This window comes from Misgurnus anguillicaudatus, chromosome 4 (assembly GCF_027580225.2).
Source record: "Misgurnus anguillicaudatus chromosome 4, ASM2758022v2, whole genome shotgun sequence".
NCBI lineage: Eukaryota > Metazoa > Chordata > Actinopteri > Cypriniformes > Cobitidae > Misgurnus > Misgurnus anguillicaudatus.
In genome coordinates this window covers 12,834,608-12,852,758 of record NC_073340.2, presented here as the reverse complement: position 1 = coordinate 12,852,758, position 18,151 = coordinate 12,834,608, and the positions used below count along the sequence as shown (strand labels likewise).

The following is an 18,151-nucleotide window of genomic DNA, read 5'->3' as shown; positions in this document are numbered from 1 at the left end:
CATCAGACTCGTCTATATGATTCAAATCACCCCCGGAAATGCCTGATCAGTATCGTGCTGTCTTTCTTACAGCACCGATTGGAGGGGAGGCTGTCCCCCTCCACCATTAAAGCTTTCATTGCTACTATCTCTGCCAAGGAGATTAAATCCACCTCGCCCTCCCTCTATACCCTCTTTTGACTTGTCCATTGTGCTTAAGTCTCTCCAGGATGCCCCCTTCAAGCCATTGCAGTCAGTTGAGATAAAGTTTCTGTCTATGAAGACTATAATCTTGATTGCTTTGGCATCAAATAAAGAGGGTGGGGGACCTGCACACATTCTCGATCAACGATTCGTGCCTACAGTTCAGGCCCGCTGACTCCAGTGTAACACTGAGACCCTGGCTAAGATTTCCACCACCCCCTTCAAGGATCAGGTGGTGACCCTACAAGCGTTGCCCCTCGGAGGAGGCAGACCCAGCCTTAGCTTTGTTGTGTCCCGTCTGCAATCTGCGACTGTACATTGACCATACACAAAGCTTTAGAACAGTTCTTTGTCTGTTACGGAGAACAGCAGAAGGGAAAAGCTATTTTCAAGCAGAGGCTGTAACACTGGATAGTGGAAACCATTGTCCTGGCATATCAACTGCAGGGCTTGCTATGCCCGCAGGGGTTTAGGGGCGCACTCAACTAGAAGTATCACATCGTTCTGGGAATTGGCCATCAAAGTAAAAAATTTCATGCACCTGGAAGGGCTAATGCATAGATTTATTGCTTTATTTGCAAATCTCATTTTATTTTTTATGTATTTTTTTGTTAAACACAAAGCAAATTAGATTTTGTAGAAAAAAACTCATATATGGACTCTGGAAATAAATACTAAATCTGATGTCAATCAGTCAAATTCAAGATAGAGATCCAGTGACAGTGAGTGAAGTATTGTTAATATTTCAGAAGGCTCCATTTCTAAAGCTTCATTTTCTTGATTTATTTCTCTGCAGGTATAATGGCTCTACTTCTGTACTGTAGTCTACTGTAGTTCTTGGCAGAGCTGGATAAATAATAGAACTTTTGATTTTTTGGGGTTAATGAATTTAATCTTAAACTATAGTTTGATTTCTCTGACTGCAATCACACTAAAATGCTTTATAATTGCAGTGTGATAACATCACATTGAGACTGTCATGAAGCAAGTAGTACCTGGTTAGTAAATGTGTTTTTATTGTCTTAAATATGTCAATGTTTGTGTGGTCTTAAAATGAACTGAGGTTTATGAGGAGCCTGAGTTTATTGGGGTGATGTCTGAGGGTGTAAAAACTCTACACAACCTGTAAAGTATTTCCTTTAGACTTCCTTACTATACATTTTGGATTGACTTCTATCTACTGTCCACAGATCAGCACTTAATGCAGCACAAAACTCTTTTCAAATGAAAGAGGCTTTCTGCTTGTGGATTAGACGCTGACCTTTTCAAACTGTTTGCGATCAGTGCGACTGGCGAGCGGGTGCCGTACTGTGTCTGTCCTTTCCAAACAAGAGCTAAAGGGCAAACTTCATTCTGGCAAACTCACGTTTGTGAGGGTAAATCATCTTCCTCACTTTAAAAACAATGTTCACTCCAGCAGAATGCACAAATACTGAGAGAGTCCAGCATTCAGTGAACAGTGACATTACCTGATAGTTTAGTTTACAGAAAGAAAGAAGAGTTTATAGTAATAGGAAACCCAAAAATGTGTTATTTTCGAGAAGGTATTTGATCCACAGTTCAGTTTAGCCACTAGCAAGACCATTAAACAAACCGGACCTGATGCACAATTTTTGAGGGACATTTTGGAAAAGGGAGTCGGTACCAAAACACACTTGTAGCCAATCAGCAGTAAGGGGTGGTCTACTAACCGACATCGTTGCCTGGGTTGCCTATGTGTGGGGTGTAATACTGGATGTTAAATAATCAACATTAAGTTTATTTATGAAGAGACACTATAAAACAATTAAACCTCGGGTGGTGTTGCTAACCCAAATTTGACTCTTAGGTGGAACTGGTTACAGACATGAAACTCTTGGTGCTCCTAATCTCTTCATCACAAAGGTTTTTGCACCCTTAGCCTTTAGGCTCATATCACTGAGTTTCTGCTGAAATATATGATGTAATGTATACATATTTTGTGGTTCTAAGATTGTAATTTTATATTAATGTTTAGTATTATTTTAAAGGTCATGGTGCGATGAGTAAAAAGGTCTCATTTCTATAAGTCTAAGATCAGATGGATTAAGGTTTTAGAACTTTGGATAGAGGATGCATTTCTTGTAGAGGTGGGGTTTTGCCTTGATATTTCTGGCTAGTTTGATCAGTTGCCAAGATACTCCTAGCTAGTTTGACCAGGTGCTCTTTAGTATCACTTGGCACAGGTCAAACTGGATTTTGACCAGGTGTTCTTTAGTATCACTTGGTACAGGTCAAACTAGATTTTGGTAGTTTTCTCAAGCTGTGTATAAAAGGTGGCCTGGCAAAATATTCTGGGAGCCATTCTGTACCCAGAAGCTCCCACACTCTGTGTGTATTCAAACCTTATGGAAGCATTCTGTAGTCAGATCTTCCCACACTGCTGTGTGTCTTGAATTGCCAGGTATGATTTTATTTTATATACTGTTTCATTTTCTAGGCTGATCTTTTAATGAATGTTTTGATATATTTGTAATTGGTTGATTTGAATAACCAAATGATTGATTTAAGTGTAACCTGCCTGGCAAAATAAATTGTTAATCTTTATTCATTCTAAAACTTGTCAAATCTTTATTATATTTTCAGGGTTTAAGTTAAATGTATTGAAGGGGGCATAGATTAGGAGAGTTGCCTCTATTGAAAATATTACTGGAGTAATTGCCTCCCCGTTTTAAGGTTAGATGGAGAAACCTCAACCTAAAACATAGATGGATCCTCTTATTTTCAATGTGTTTTGGAGAAACCTCTAACTTTAACTTAAGTTAGAAGGAGAATGCCTCTATGCCCAGCTGTATGGAACTGCCTTAGCACCTTCAGAATTACACCTTATTCCCTATGTGAATATAATTCATTCTAAATAAATATAATAATAATTTGATAAATTATGATCAGCATCAGAATAGTATTGGTAACTAAGAAATTGGAGTCAGATTATAATTTAACCGCAGAGGTCAAAGAAACAAATTAAATAAATGGAATTATTCTTCTAGAAGCGCTACGGACGGAAAGAACACGTGATACCTTCACCACGCCATTGGACTTCGACGTTGGGCCAATTGGGTGGCGTCTTACAGGGGCGGGTCTATCAAAAGAAGGTCCAGATTCTACTGGGGTAGGGGCGTGTTTGTTTAGGTGATTTTAAATGTCAACATTGGCTTTCAGAGATCGTGCACACCGCATTAAATTTAGCCCAGATGAGTAACTGCTACAATGTGCGTGTGTTCGTTAAAATCATCTATATATATGTATATACAACCCCAAAACAGAAAAAGTTGGGACACTGTAGAAATTGTGAGTAAAAAAGGAATGGAATAATTTACAAATCTCATAAACTTATATTTTATTCACAATAGGATATAGATAACATATCAAATGTTGAAAGTAAGATATTTTGAAGTGTCGTGCCAAGTGTTGGCTCATTTTGGATTTCATGAGAGCTGCACATTCCAAAAAAAGTTGGGACAGGTAGCAATAAGAGGCCAGAAAATTTGGATGTACATGTAAGGAACAGCTGAAAGACCAATTTGCAACTTATTAGGTCAATTGGCAACATGATTGGGTATAAAAAGAGCCTGTCAGAGTGGCAGTGTCTCTCAGAGGTCAAGATGGGCAGAGAATCACTAATTCCCCCAATGTTGCAGCGAAAAATAGTTTTCTGAGCTTTTCAGAGAAAAATTGCAATGAAATTGAAGTTATCATCATCTACAGTGCATAATATCATCCAAAGATTCAGAGAATCTGGAACAATCTCTGTGCGTAAGGGTCAAGGCTGGAAAACCATACTGGATGCCCGTGATCTTCGGGCTCTTAGACAGCACTGCATCACATACAGGAATGCTACTGTAATGGAAATCACAACATGGGCTCAGGAATACTTCCAGAAAACATTGTCAGTGAACACAATCCACCGTGTCATTCGCTGTTGCCAGCTAAAACTCTATAGGTCAAAAAAGAAGCCATATCTTAACATGATCCAGAAGCAAAGACGTTTTCCCTGTGCAAGGCTCATTTAAAATGGACTTTGGCAAAGTGGAAACCTGTTCTGTGGTCCAACGAATAAAAATTTGAAGTTCTTTTTGAAAAACTGGGATGCCATTTCATCCGGACTAAAGAGGACAATGACAACCCAAGTTGTTATTAGCGTTCTTTTCAGAAGCCTGCATCTCTGATGGTTTGGGGTTGTATGAATGCGTGTGTCATCTGGAAAGGCACCATCAATGCTGAAAGGTTTATCCAAGTTCTAGATACATATGATCCCATTCAGACGTCGTCTCTTTCAGGGAAGACCTTGCATTTTCCAACAAGACAATGCCAGACCACATACTGCATCAATTACAACATCAAGACTGCATAGAAGAAGGATCTGAGTACTGAAATGGTCAGCCTGCAGTCCAGATCTTTCACCCATAGAAAAGATTTGGTGCATCATAAAGAGGAAGATGCGACAAAGAAGACCTAAGACAGTTGAGCAACTAGAAGTCTGTATTAGACAAGAATGGGACAACATTCCTGTTCCTAAACATTGGTCTTCCTCCAGCTGTTCCTTATATGTACATTTGACTTTTCTGGCCTCTTGTTGCTGCCTGTCCCAACTTTTTTTGGAATGTGTAGCTCTCATGAAATCCAAAATGAGCCAATATTTGGCATGACATTTCAAAATATCTTACTTTCAACATTTGATATGCTATCTATATTCTACTGTGAATAAAATATAAGTTTATGAGATTTGTAAATTATTCCATTCCTTTTTTACTCACAATTTCTACAGTGTCCCAACTTTTTCTGTTTTGGGGTTGTATATATATATATATATATATATATATATATATATATATATATATATATATATATATATATATATATATATATATATATATATATATATATATATATATATATATATATATATATATATATATATATATATATATATATATCGTCGCTGTCCGATGAAACTCACGTATGTTCATTTTGCCGATTTTGAGATTTTTCGACAGATTGAATGTCCAGGTTCATTTCCATATACAGTATGCGTCACATACCTAAATGGCCAATGAAAACTTGTGAAGTCATGTCATCTGATTTTCACGTACCCGTTTGGTGTCAAAGCTGTCAATCACGCCGCATATCTTCCGCCTGTGAAGCATCTCGCCGGTCTCGTAAAGTTTCATCGAAGCTCAGCACTGGATATAGCCGAATAAACATGACAATGACTTTCCTTCGAGGTAAACGTTTCCACCGGACGCCAGACTAATGTCTAGGAGTTACTTAATTACGGTAGGACTGTGCAAACAAAGTATCTGTCTAGCATCGGTGTTATACGCTGGGGATGTCCCCACCACTTTTTGAAAGCATTTGGTTAAAATGTTCTGAAAAATCAAGCGATGCTTAAGAGTGGTTTTGTGGTCTTGTGTCACTTTTGTTGTGTTGTATGCTTATGGTTTTTTTTCTTGTAAATTTTTAATGAAATTCATTGTAATCATTTATTAAACACGCTGCTGTTTTCTAGGTTATGGTGCTTTGGCATTGTTCGGTTGAGCTGGTGTTGCAGGGACTGTTACATGTGTGATGTGTGCATTCGACATTGTTGAGGGTTTATAAATTTATGCTGAGTATTTTCTTGTTGTTGACTGGCCTACGCTATGCCCATTTTTGATGCGCGTTATTCAATATTTTTCCCGTCCTGCAGTAATATTTTTATAAGATCTTTTGTCCCCAACACTTTTCAACACAAACTGACGCCCCTGTTGTGTAGCATTACCATGTCAGTGTATTGATTCATTGTCCCTTAATGGTTTTGCAAGAGACATTTAATACACTTATAATTAATATTAAATAAAGTAAGCGTATTTAACCAAGACGTAGGCTATTTAATAAACTGAGCGTATTCATCTGTCAATACGAAACGCGACTTTGGCCATTCTAATTAATGATGGGAAGAACGCGTATCGATCAAAGTTACTGTAAAATATGCACGCATGTCCATTTAAACTCAATTTTGGTCAAATGTGGATTATATCATGACACTGGCAAGAATATGGTTACATGTAAATATGCCGTACCAAGTATGACAACGCTACATTCAACTGCTTTTGATATACGGTGTTTTTTTCACTTTCTGAAAAGTTACCGTTTTGGACATACGTGAGTTTCATCAGGCAGCGACGATGAAACAACAATGATAACAGTATTTGTACAGAGTTGGTATTGCATGTGGGTGTTGTGTGATTGACAGCTGGCTTATATATGGTAAGCATGCTCAGAAATTCACTCAGCATAGCATGCCTCAAGTGAATGTAAACAGTTGAGACCAAAAACTGGATTTGTGTCAAAATATTGGATTAGTACTTGATACTATGCAAATGAAGCCTAATAAATGATTATATAGTCACTGCTGTATAATATAATATTAATATTAATCAAACAATAGTATGTAAATTATGCACTGCTTTTCATTTATTATTCTACTTATTGAAGAATTACTAATTGTTTACTTCAGCAAAAATTGACATAACTATAAATATTTGACTACACATTCACTGGTATTAGTTTAAACTGCTGAACTTTGTGTCAATGATAAACACTGAAGGAAATGAGAATATCAACGAGACATGATGTTTATGGATGACGTGCACATGATAAAAGATGAGCCATGTAAAGAGACATGAACAGCTCCGCGCGAACCTGAAGTGAATATAAACTCTCAGCTGTTCTGACTGAATATCTCTGTTTGATTTACATACGCAGCACACTTTCAGAAGTTAACTAATCACATGCACAAGCATCCTAAAATAAGATAAGGGTGTACCAGAGATAAATTATTGAAAAAGCTATGAATATTTGATGAGAGGTCCCGCTGAAAGCCACAGACAAAAGAACATGCAGCAAAGCTTCTGGGGTTAATTGACCCGTTCTGAGATAGAAGTAACAAAAACCCATTGAGATGATTAATGAAAGATACAGTACGGTATGATGGGCTTTTATTCTCTATCAGATGGATGACAGACAAACCCAGCAAGTGCTTTGTACGACACCAGGAAACAAGAATAAAGGGTGAAGAGATGAGAATTACCAGGATCCAGAGCTTCTTGATGACTTATGCATGAATAGCTTTGTTTATATGATTCCATGTTGCATGGTCACACAGCACCTTATGTTGAGAGTCAGTGTAATTGAACTTTTAGCTGTTTTTATAGCACTAATGGCACCAATTACTTTAAAGGTCCCATTTGACCTTGCTAAAAGCTCGGACTAATAAAAGACAGCAGATGGACTCGCCCACATGTAGTCTACACAGACAATCCCCTCAAAATAATCAGGACACAAGTGGTCGAAAGTGGACAAAAGAGACAAGTAGGCTGTTTACACTTGGCATTAACATGCGTTTTCGTCGATCGGATCACAAGTGGACGACGTTAATGGCAGGTGTAAACCAGGTGTTCAAAACGTTTTGAGCTCGTCCACTTTTGACCACTTTCAACCACATTCAGAGATAGTCGAAACCCCTTTCGATCGGATTGCTTTTGTAGTGTAAACGCACATGTGGTTGAATGTGTTCGAACAGCCACACGGACCACCTTCTCTCCACCCATTTATCTAATCTGAGGTACTGAACACAATGTTTTACGTCTTTTCTGACTTCTGGCGTGAACATACGGTGAACAGCGCTATTTTTAGCCTTTCATTGATAAAACTAAAGCGGCTGATCTCCGTAGTTTCGTTTTGAAAGCGTGTGAAACTTGCGCAAGCTTATTTTATTCATTGCAATGAAATATCAGAGAAAGCTCTAACATATGCATGTACAACACACTGTGCAGCATGTTTACTTACAACACAAGCAGCGGACTCCCACATAGTTAGTTCGCGTCTATATATACTTCGCGTCATTATTCCTGCTCGCGTTTAAATGACAGCAGAGAGACTCGCCCACAGTCTGCACAGACCTCCCCCTCAAAGTATTCAGGACAGAAGTGGTCAAAAGTGGACAAAAGAGACGGATTTAAAGAGCCAGTAAGATACCAATTTTAAGCGTCCTATCACTGTTTATAAGTCCCGGACAACAGGTTTAAATGCATGCAAGTTCAAAAAACACTGTAATTTTCTCAAAATATCAATTTAAAATTATCCCATTTCTCAGAGATCCCCAAACGATGCGTGTGAAGCCGTTCAATGACTCAGTCTGCGTAAACACCACCTTTCAGTAGCCTACACTGCACTGATTTATCAACTGACAGAGTTTCCGCACAGACCACAGATCAGTGGCACAGACCAACAATAGTGCAACATGTATTGACCTAGTGCTAACAATGATTTACTGAGAAGACATTATCGACATCAATACACATCATTCATTTTTAATCCAAGCAATAAAAACGAAGATAGAAACTAACATTTTACACTAATTTAAGCATTTACTGTATGTAAGCTAACCGGATCATAGCAAAACCGTAAGTGCAGCATGCATTAGTCGCTTGCTAACGTGACTCTCTGACAGTATACTAAGAGTTTAAACAACAACATCATTCATCATTAATCCAAGCAATATAAACGACGATAGAAACTAACATTTTACACTCATTTAAGCATTTATGTAAGCTAACCGGGTCATAGCCAAACCGTAAGTGCAGCATGCATTAGCCACTTGCTAACGTGACTCTCTGACAGTATATTAAGAGTTTAAACAACGACATCATTCATCATTAGTCCAGGTTATAAAAATGATAACAGACATTAACATTTTTACGCTTATTTAACCCTAAGAGCCCTAAGGTCATTTTTACAATGTATTGTCCGTCTGGTTTTATTTTCTTAAAAAGCTTGTAAAACATCAACCCTGCAGTGCACAGACAATCTACAAACATCTTTTTTTTCAGGACAAGTTGGACTGTCAGAATATGTGTGTTGTATTGATGTCACATGCATGTAAAATAAGTTATGGGACCATAAAGACAAATAAAAAAATAAAACAAAAATTGAAACAATTATATATTTATTGTAATCACACACAAAATAATAAAAGCTAAGCATTTTTCCTCTGTAAAACAGTTGTCTCATGTCTTTGGAGTTCTTGAGCACAGAAATGAACATTATACATTATACAGATCAAAAATTATTTACATTTTTACAAAAAAAGTCCAGGCTATTTCATGACATTTATTATTATCAAGCCACATGCGTGATGACGCGCACATGCGTGATGACGCACACAAACAGAAAGCATCAGTGGACATTGTAGCATTTAGCTAGCGGTAAACCCGATAGAAAAATCGATAAATTATGGACATCAAGTGGATACATCTAGGATGTAAGCGTTTGGATGCATTGCTGAACAACTCCGAAAAGAGGGACAAGTTTCAGGCTGGATAAAAAACCTTCTGTAAAAGCTAGAAAGACACTAAATATATCCCCGTGATGGCTAACTCCTCAGCTATTAGCAGAAAAAAACTGTAAGAAGCTACGTTTTACGGTTATTAAATTATTTAAATATGAATCAGAGGTGCCGTTTTCAATCGTCGACGATTGATTAGGTTTCTGAGGGTTAAGCAAGTATGTAGCTATAATTGTACTTACAGGTTGTGATTAGGAGACGCATGTTGTTCCAAATAATGTGGGTACTGAAACATCTTTCATTGCCAAATCCATCCGTGAAAAAGTAATTTTAACCACCGATTCTTCATAGCCAAACGTCTAGTAAATCCCTAATTGAAAAAGTAATTTTAACCACTGATTCTTCATAGCCAAACGTCTAGTAAATCCCTAATTGAAAAAGTAATTTTAACCACTGATTCTTCACAGCCAAACATTTAGTAAATCCCTCCTTGAAAAAGTAATTTTAACAGATTCTTCATATATCTTCATCCTTTGGTAGTGAAAACAACACAAACTGAAAACACAGCGTGATATGATGTTTACACTAACTAGCCGTGGGCAGGTCATAGTTTTCGTTTCTCCCGTGGGCAAGGCTGTAGGCGGAGATTATTATGCAAAGTGTTGGTATTACGTGGACAAAGACAGGCAGGAGATTCAATCCGTATATACTACTCTTCAGAGTCGACTCCCTACTTTAGAAGCTAATAACTTTATTAATAGTGCACTTTTTGGTTCAACTACTTTGCACATTGTTTACATTGATGGACAGCTACATGACACACTGCAATACAGGTAATTTTCGATTTTGGATCTGTGTGGCTCTTTAAATACCAGGTGTAAACATGATGCGCCTCTCTCGCCCACTTGTGAGCCGATAGATGAAAACACATTTTAATACCAAGTGCTAACAGACCCTTACTACCAGGTGTAAACAGCCTCTAAATGAAAGCCAGTATTTACCGCAGTGAGGAAAAGTAATTTCCTTAAATTCCCAAACATCCAAATGAATGTTTTAGAGATTATGATCCCAAACATTAAATCAAAGCCTAACAGCATAAGACATTTCATCATCTACAAAGAACCTTATCACACTCAATTACAAGCAACATTATTCTGTACGGCTGTATCGTGTGTTGCAGATTTTGTTGCATGATGTTGTATCATCACATAACCTCAGAATGTAAAAAAAACACTTCAGTTACATTTATTATAAAGGCCACTGCCTGTGTGCTAGTGTGATGGTCTGAAAGCACCGCAGTCAGGTGGGATTGACATGCTAATAAGGACTACTGGGCTAATGGTGTGCTTGTTTGTCTGACCCTGAGCTGGTGGGAGCACACAAAGGAACCGCTAGCATCTGCATACTAATCCCGCACCTGCACCCGCGCCCGTCACCTCCACCCGGCCAGAGGAGACGACACGAAACAACTCGTGCATTAAAAACAGATCACCGTGTGGCTAACTCGACTGAACCCGATGCAGGAATCAACAGCAGATTACATCTCAGTGAAGAAAGTCACCGGCATCACAGTTTGACCGCCACTTCAAACTAAACAGCTCATAAAACTTACACTGCCTCTGTCTCAGAGACGAACACTTTCACACTATAAAGAGCAGACGGTGTTACGTGCAATCCTTTAAAGCGAAAAACTGATACTTGAAGAAGAACACAAAGTCATTTGAGTCGGTCAGGAGGAAAGCTGTCCACACGACACAACCAAGAGAAACTGTTCACACTCCAGAGACGAGACAAGTGCGGCTCATTCACTGCCAGATGAAGACGTGTAAAGATTCTCAATCTGCACTTCAACCATATATGTGAATGCATTAGTGTAGATCAACTGTATGTACAGTGTCTCGACTGATAAACATTTGAAACTCAACCTTTAGGTTCCTACTGTTTTCAATGTACAGCTGAACACATACCTGGTGACCAAAGTTATTTGTACAGTACTTGAGGATTCGTACACATCATTCCCACTTTAGTACCTAATTATTAATGATTACAGTTTCAGTGCTGGAACAACCCTGTACTTTACTACCATGTGTTTTCACATCACTCAATCTTAAACAGACACGCACACACACTGTCTGTCATACTCAAACTATCAGCTAAGTATAGGTCAGACTCTTTATTGCATCCATCTTTCGCTTGCATTTGGTACCTGACCTTTCAATTTACTCTGATGGGTATGTTTGATGTGACATTATAATGAAATGTAATAAGTATGTAAGCGCATTGTGCTCCTAATACATCTATGTGCTGGCTCCCTAACCATTTTACTAGGTTGTACTCTGACATGGATGTTTTCTCGAGTCCGTTTAGATCTGAAAAACCAAGATCCGACTCAAGACCCGAGCGGGATCTGGTCTAAAAGTTTCACGTGTGCCTCGGACACGGGTCAGGTATATTAGCGGCCTCGGGTCTTGGGTAATTTAAAATTAATCTGTTTTTGCAGAGGCACAATGATATTCCGCACTGTCAGAAAATTGTCCATTAAAAGTTACTAAGGGGACTATTTTTGGATGCTGCATAATATCATTGCACCTCCTGCAGCCGTGTTACTGCAGCAAATTCCTTGATTATTACGCCAGTATGAGAGTATAGTTCCTAGCCATATCGGCCTAGAAAATCACAACTTTTAATTTTCCGTCGGTCTAAGTACACGATGTAACTACAGAAGAGTCAAGTTTTAAATAGGAAAAATATCAAAACTTTTTGGGTTTTTTAGGCACAATTAGGGCTGGGTGCAGTGGTGGATCTGCTGTTTTCCCTCAGTTTCCTGAATTTGTAAATGTCCTGTAAATATACTTTTAAAGCTGTGCGGATGTGAGCGTGCGCAAGGCGGATGCTGAAAGACAGTACAGTATACTGTACCTATTTTGTCTGCTGTATTTGACGAACCCTGTTTGTGCGTCCAACATTACACACAAGAAAATGTTTCCGCGCATTTGGATTCCGTGATTTCGTCCACGTTATCCGCATCACGAAAATCAAAGGGCTCTACTAATAAATGAATAACTTGCCTCATCTTCTACTCCTTCAAGTCTAACTGACAGTCTGATTGTAAACCATCCGGAAGTGCTTTCGCAACATTACGCACAGTGCGTAAACATTAGCGATCACTTATCAAACTGTCCTTATCGTTTTATCGGAAAAGTTTATGCCGGTAAAATTATAGTTATCGGATTATCGCCCAGCACTAGGCACAATGCTAATGGACTAATCAGATTCAATGGATTATGCTAAGCTATGCTAAAAGTGGTAGTGCCAGACTCAGAGATCAGCGGAATGGATTCCAAAATGGTAAAAATCAAATGTTTAACTCTAGGGGAGCTGGAAAATGTGCATATTGTCAAAAAAAAGTGGAGTGTTCCTTTAAATGTGTTGTGTAGTGTAATGATTCATTAAGTTTGTGCTCCTTTCTAACTGTCAAAGATTAAAATCTGCTCTGTTACAAGAAACAATCCTTAAGTGTGTTTTGTACAGTCTTTGAATGTTTAAGCAAGTCTTTAGGTGTGTCCCCAGCTTAAGATGCAGAACATCACATGAGATACAGTATGCAGGGTTTCCCGCCGGCACTTTGCAGTTCGGGTGGGCCGCCTAAGCTGGGAAACCCTACCGCCTTAACTAGGTAGTCCAAAAAAAACCTAATAATAAATTCGCTGCACAAAAGGCCGTCAAGTGCATCTTGAAGAATAGCACGGACGCGCTTCACACCGCGAGGCCAAATGAGAGAAAGATGTGGTCTGTCACTGTTGATAAAACATCTCGGAGAATAGTGAGACACGCTTCACGCCATGAGTGCGCCACACGGCCAAAATGGTCCGTCAACTGTCTGGAGGATAGCATTAACAGTTGATAAAACGCGTATCTGTGAGAACTTTAAGTGGGCTTATGTTTTGGGTTAATTTAAGCCTGTTATTGTATTGGTCTATAGTTCTTTAATTTAAATTAAGTTAGCTGGTGATTTTTGTTGTTCAAGCAACCTGCTAGCTAGGTTGCACATGCCTGTTGAATCAATATAATTTTTAAGCGCTCTTGCTTACGTTATTTATGTGCATTATTTACATGCTACAGTAGTTACACTCCTTTAAGATAATGTAATCAATAGTGGGAAATAATCACTTTTTACAATCTTCGCGCTATCTATCATCGTTCGCCAGAAGTTCTACAACATAAACATGTGTTTATTAACCCTTTAGTTTCACTTCATCACACAGCTATTTTCATTAGAGGTATCTGTTAAAAACATTTGATTTATTAATAATCTAGTATGTGTTCATTTCCTGTGATAGTTTCTTCAAAATAAAGTTTTATTTGAGTGTTTTAAATAAAAATATTTTCATGTTCATCATGACGCGTACACCTCGCCCCTTTGATTGCCACGCCCCCCGGCCACAACCACCCGCCAAACTCTACCACCTTAACTAACAAATTTTCTGCGGGAAACCCTGGTATGTATCAGTTTGAGCTCTGTTCTCTTCCTGAGCATTTACTTCATATATTTATCATTACACAAAAAAATATGTTTGTTTCTTGGTTTTTCTCAGTGGAAAACCAAAGAGACAACAAATTATCTACAAACGTGATGGTGAAAATGAAAAAGTGATTTAGATTAAGGCACATTGATTCATTAGGATTTTATGAAACAAACTAGACTTGCTGTGCATTTAGTTGGCAAACATCAGCAGAGCTTGCAAACAAAATTGTTGAGAAAACAAAAACTCACAGTTTCTTATTGTTTATAACTCATTCATTCCACGATTCCACTTTTCTTTAGCCATTAAAAATACACTTTAAATTGATAATTTTTACTTTTAAATTGTTGTCAGCATGTTGCTATGCCCTTAAATGTGACACAACACGCACAGTTTCTGCTAATCTAGAGTACCTACAAAAATAGTATTGAATTCTTCATATCTTCGAAGAGTCTTTAGTCTGATCAGATTTATAAAAGACAGAGCTGTACCGCCTCTTTCCAAAAACAGTTGAGCGCCTGCAGGTGTGCTGTGGGAAGAGCGAGTCACGAGCATGCAACACACAATACATCATTGCGTTATCCCTGGATAACTTTTGATTTATTATACTATACGATCATGCACATAAGTGCTGACTGCCAACAAAACACAGACGTTTCATGCAGTTTTACTTGCCGTCTGCGGTTTTGACTCATGACTTAGATCTTTTATCGCTAGAACCGCTCCATCTTTTAGTTTTAAACGATCTGCAAATTCAGCACTCTCTAAAGGCATCAAAAACCAAGGCATGATCAAACATCTTCTGAGTCACTATGAGGATGCTAAAGGTACCCCTAGACATTACCACACTTTCAGAAAAACATGTTCAAGAGCTGGTGGTGAGAGGTCTACAGACACTCGAGTTTTATACTCTCTTTTTCAGAGTACTTACATTTTAATTATGTATTGGTATATAAAGACAGTTTAAACAAATTTGTAAAAAAGTTTTTTAGATAATTTCTGCCTATCCTGCCTTTAAAGTCAATTAAAATGAGAAAAATCCTGGAATGTTTTCCTCAAAAAACATACTTTTTTCTTGACTGAACAAAGAAAGACATCAACATTTTGGATGACATGGTGGTGAGTAAATTATCTGGATTTTATTTAAGAAAATTGACTAATCCTTTAATACTCTATTAAACATGGGTATGAGGCCCCCAAATAAAATTCTGTTTATGGCCCCATAAAGGCTTGGGTTGGCCATGCCCTGCTCTAGATCAAGGGTTCTCAAAGTGGGGTCCGGGGACCCCTGGTGGTCCTCAATGCTGAGCCAGGTCAGTGAAATAATTTGTTAGAAATTATATAATTGTGTTGTATTATTAGGAAGGGGGAATTTACATATGGGGACCATCTCAGTTGTAATAGCCTACTGCTAATTTTATAAAAGTATTGGCTCCAAATGTAATATGAACGAAACAAGTTAAACAAGAAATGTTTTACGAGGAAATGTGTTTGTTTATCACTGTGAAAGTGTAAAAATATGCTTTCATGTAAGAATATAACTGTTATAAAATGTTGTCCCCTGTAAAGCGTCCCTGGCCACAAAAAGAAAAGAAAAGTTTAAGACCCCCTGCTCTAGAAGATCTCACCCAGAGCAGCATCCTGATCTTGTGAAGCTGAGACAGATGAGAAAAACTCCAGCCAAACTCAAGCCAACTAACTGCCTGTAATCGAGCTGAAGGAGCGTTGCATCTGAAAGCTATTGTTATTCTCACAGTGCTACAGAGCTACCATCAAGCTCGACCTTTTCTCGCCTCTGTAGGACACAGCATTAATTCAGACCTTGGGCCAAGTCTTTTCATCCCCGTGTTTCTGTCCGTGTAGCTCTGATTAATCAATAGATAAGGAGGCTTGTGGATATCAAGGCCATATTTAACCTCACTGCTCCCTGTAACTCATCAAAGCCTCCGGTACCCCATACAACTACACTTACATACAAAAACTATTAATAAATTCATTTGGATCACAGATCAATCCACACAGATTGATCTGTCATCTGTATATGAAGGTAATGATGAATGGCCCAAGTAATAAATTAATTAGAATTTTTTTAGCTTTAAATCAATTTAGGTGAGTTAGTACAAGAGTTGAGGGCTTTGAAAGCTGGTGGATTGAACCCATGTCAAATATATTACACATGTAATTTAATAATGCATTAATGCATTCAGTGCAAATGTCCTTTGAGGAAACAACAGTGCGTGTATAATGTAATGTTGTCCTCTTGCAGCATGCTTTACCTTGCAGCTATTATACATATTCATAAAGCTTATGATTAAAACTATGCTGACAGTTTAATATCAAACAAAACTAGAACGAATCTCTCCATGGAGCTTTTCCAAAAGTCAACATGACATTAAAACGACCCTTATTCAAGGTCTTACTGAGGCCTAGTCCACACATACACAGGTATTTTCATAAATTCTTTGTTAAAAAAAAACTCAACGTCCACACCAACATGCAAAAACCCGGTATGAAGTGCTGTCAATAGCATGCCAAACAAACAGTAAAGCCATGTTGGCCAATCAGAAGCCATTGCAGAGTTTCCCCTCAGGACGTCACAGGCAAAAAAAAACTCCTTTTCCAAAAGTTTGGTTTCAAACAGCCGATACTGCGTTTGTGTTTGGACGAATGGCTACGATTTTGAAAATACCCGTGTACTTGTGCATAGGGCCTGAGAAGTATTAACTGGTGCATGTTGTACCTTTATAACATGTTAAAACAAGTGATCCACGCACCTGTACTCCTCCTGTGTGAAAACAGGAATGATGGAGGGCTGCAGGACGGTGATCTCCACTAAAGTCTTATTGAACATCATCGGCTTTCCGTCATCATAAGCAATAACTGCCAACTGTTTAGAAAGCAAGAAAAAATGCATTTCAGGATGTAAAATATTTATTCAGCATCACGACAAACAACAACTTTTTGTACAAAGTTCATTATGAATGCTGTTGTTGCGTACTCACACTGAATTTAGTATTAGGCTCTTCATTGAGATTGACTCTGGTGAAAACATTTCCTGAGTTCTCCTCCACATCAAAAATACTGCTGCTGTATGGAAACTGGGCCAAATCTACTTTATAGTGAACCCGACTGGCCGCTGTACCCTGTTTGACAAAACACAAAATTTAATAAAGAAAATGCACTTATTCTGCTTTAATAACAGTACATAACATGTTTATTAACAATGTATAAGGAATAACTGACAAGTTAGATCTTAAACTCTGTGGACCCTGTCCCAGGTCCAAAATTACTTATTATGACTAAATGTAAAATATTCCTTTAGCTTTTAATGGTCTGTCATGGACCCAGTACCACATATGAGATACTGTTTGAAAGCTTAGACTGTCTACTTTCTGCAGATATGCATCACTTTGAGATATATTTTACTGTAAGAAAGTTATTTACACTTAATTTACACTATCACCCCCCCCCCCCATATTTTTTATATGATTTAATATTTACATATTTCATATTTTTAAATATGACAAACATGGGCAAGTTTTATATTAAATGAAAGCTCTCACTCTCGGGAATAAGGTTATATCTTATCTTAAATATTGGTTATTTTTGTTCTATTATCAACACATATCCAACAATCGTTGAATGAATAATGACGTAAAAATTGTCTTTTGTAAATTTATATGAAACTTGAGCATGAACTGCCTCAGATAGCACAGATAGTCACAATTGATACACCATCTTTTATCTTAGGTCCTACTCTACAAAATGAGCCCATTTACAGCATTTTCTTTGGTTGTGTGCATGAATAATCCTTTGCTATTTATTATATGTGCAAAACAAAACAAAGTACTCTTAATATGAAAAATGTATTTTCACTCCCTTCAGTAAAATAAGAATAACTTTTGAAATCGACATGCTAAAGAGATCTTTTTTTTTTGGGTGTTTACTGTCTGCTGCTGGTAACAACCAGAACTGTCTGCAGTCTGCTAGAGCACACAGAACCAGAGTTATACACTTTCAATGGCAGTGTTTACAATACACACACACACACACAAAAATGGTGTTTAATCATATGAAAAACTACATAAATAACAGTATT

The 18,151-nt window shown here is 37.9% G+C and overlaps 1 protein-coding gene across 3 annotated transcripts in view; it reads right to left on the bottom strand.

Annotated features, from left to right (window-relative positions):
- Positions 1-18,151, bottom strand: part of pcdh15b (protocadherin-related 15b) — a 297,173-nt gene that overhangs the window by 64,764 nt on the left and 214,258 nt on the right. For all 3 annotated transcript variants that reach the window (XM_055175304.2, XM_073866716.1, XM_073866717.1), the window contains exons 23-24: positions 17,055-17,195; positions 16,827-16,939 (exon numbers count right to left, since the gene is read on the bottom strand). In XM_055175304.2, coding sequence (XP_055031279.2) covers positions 16,827-16,939; positions 17,055-17,195 — 254 coding nt within the window. The remainder of the gene's footprint in view (positions 1-16,826; positions 16,940-17,054; positions 17,196-18,151) is intronic.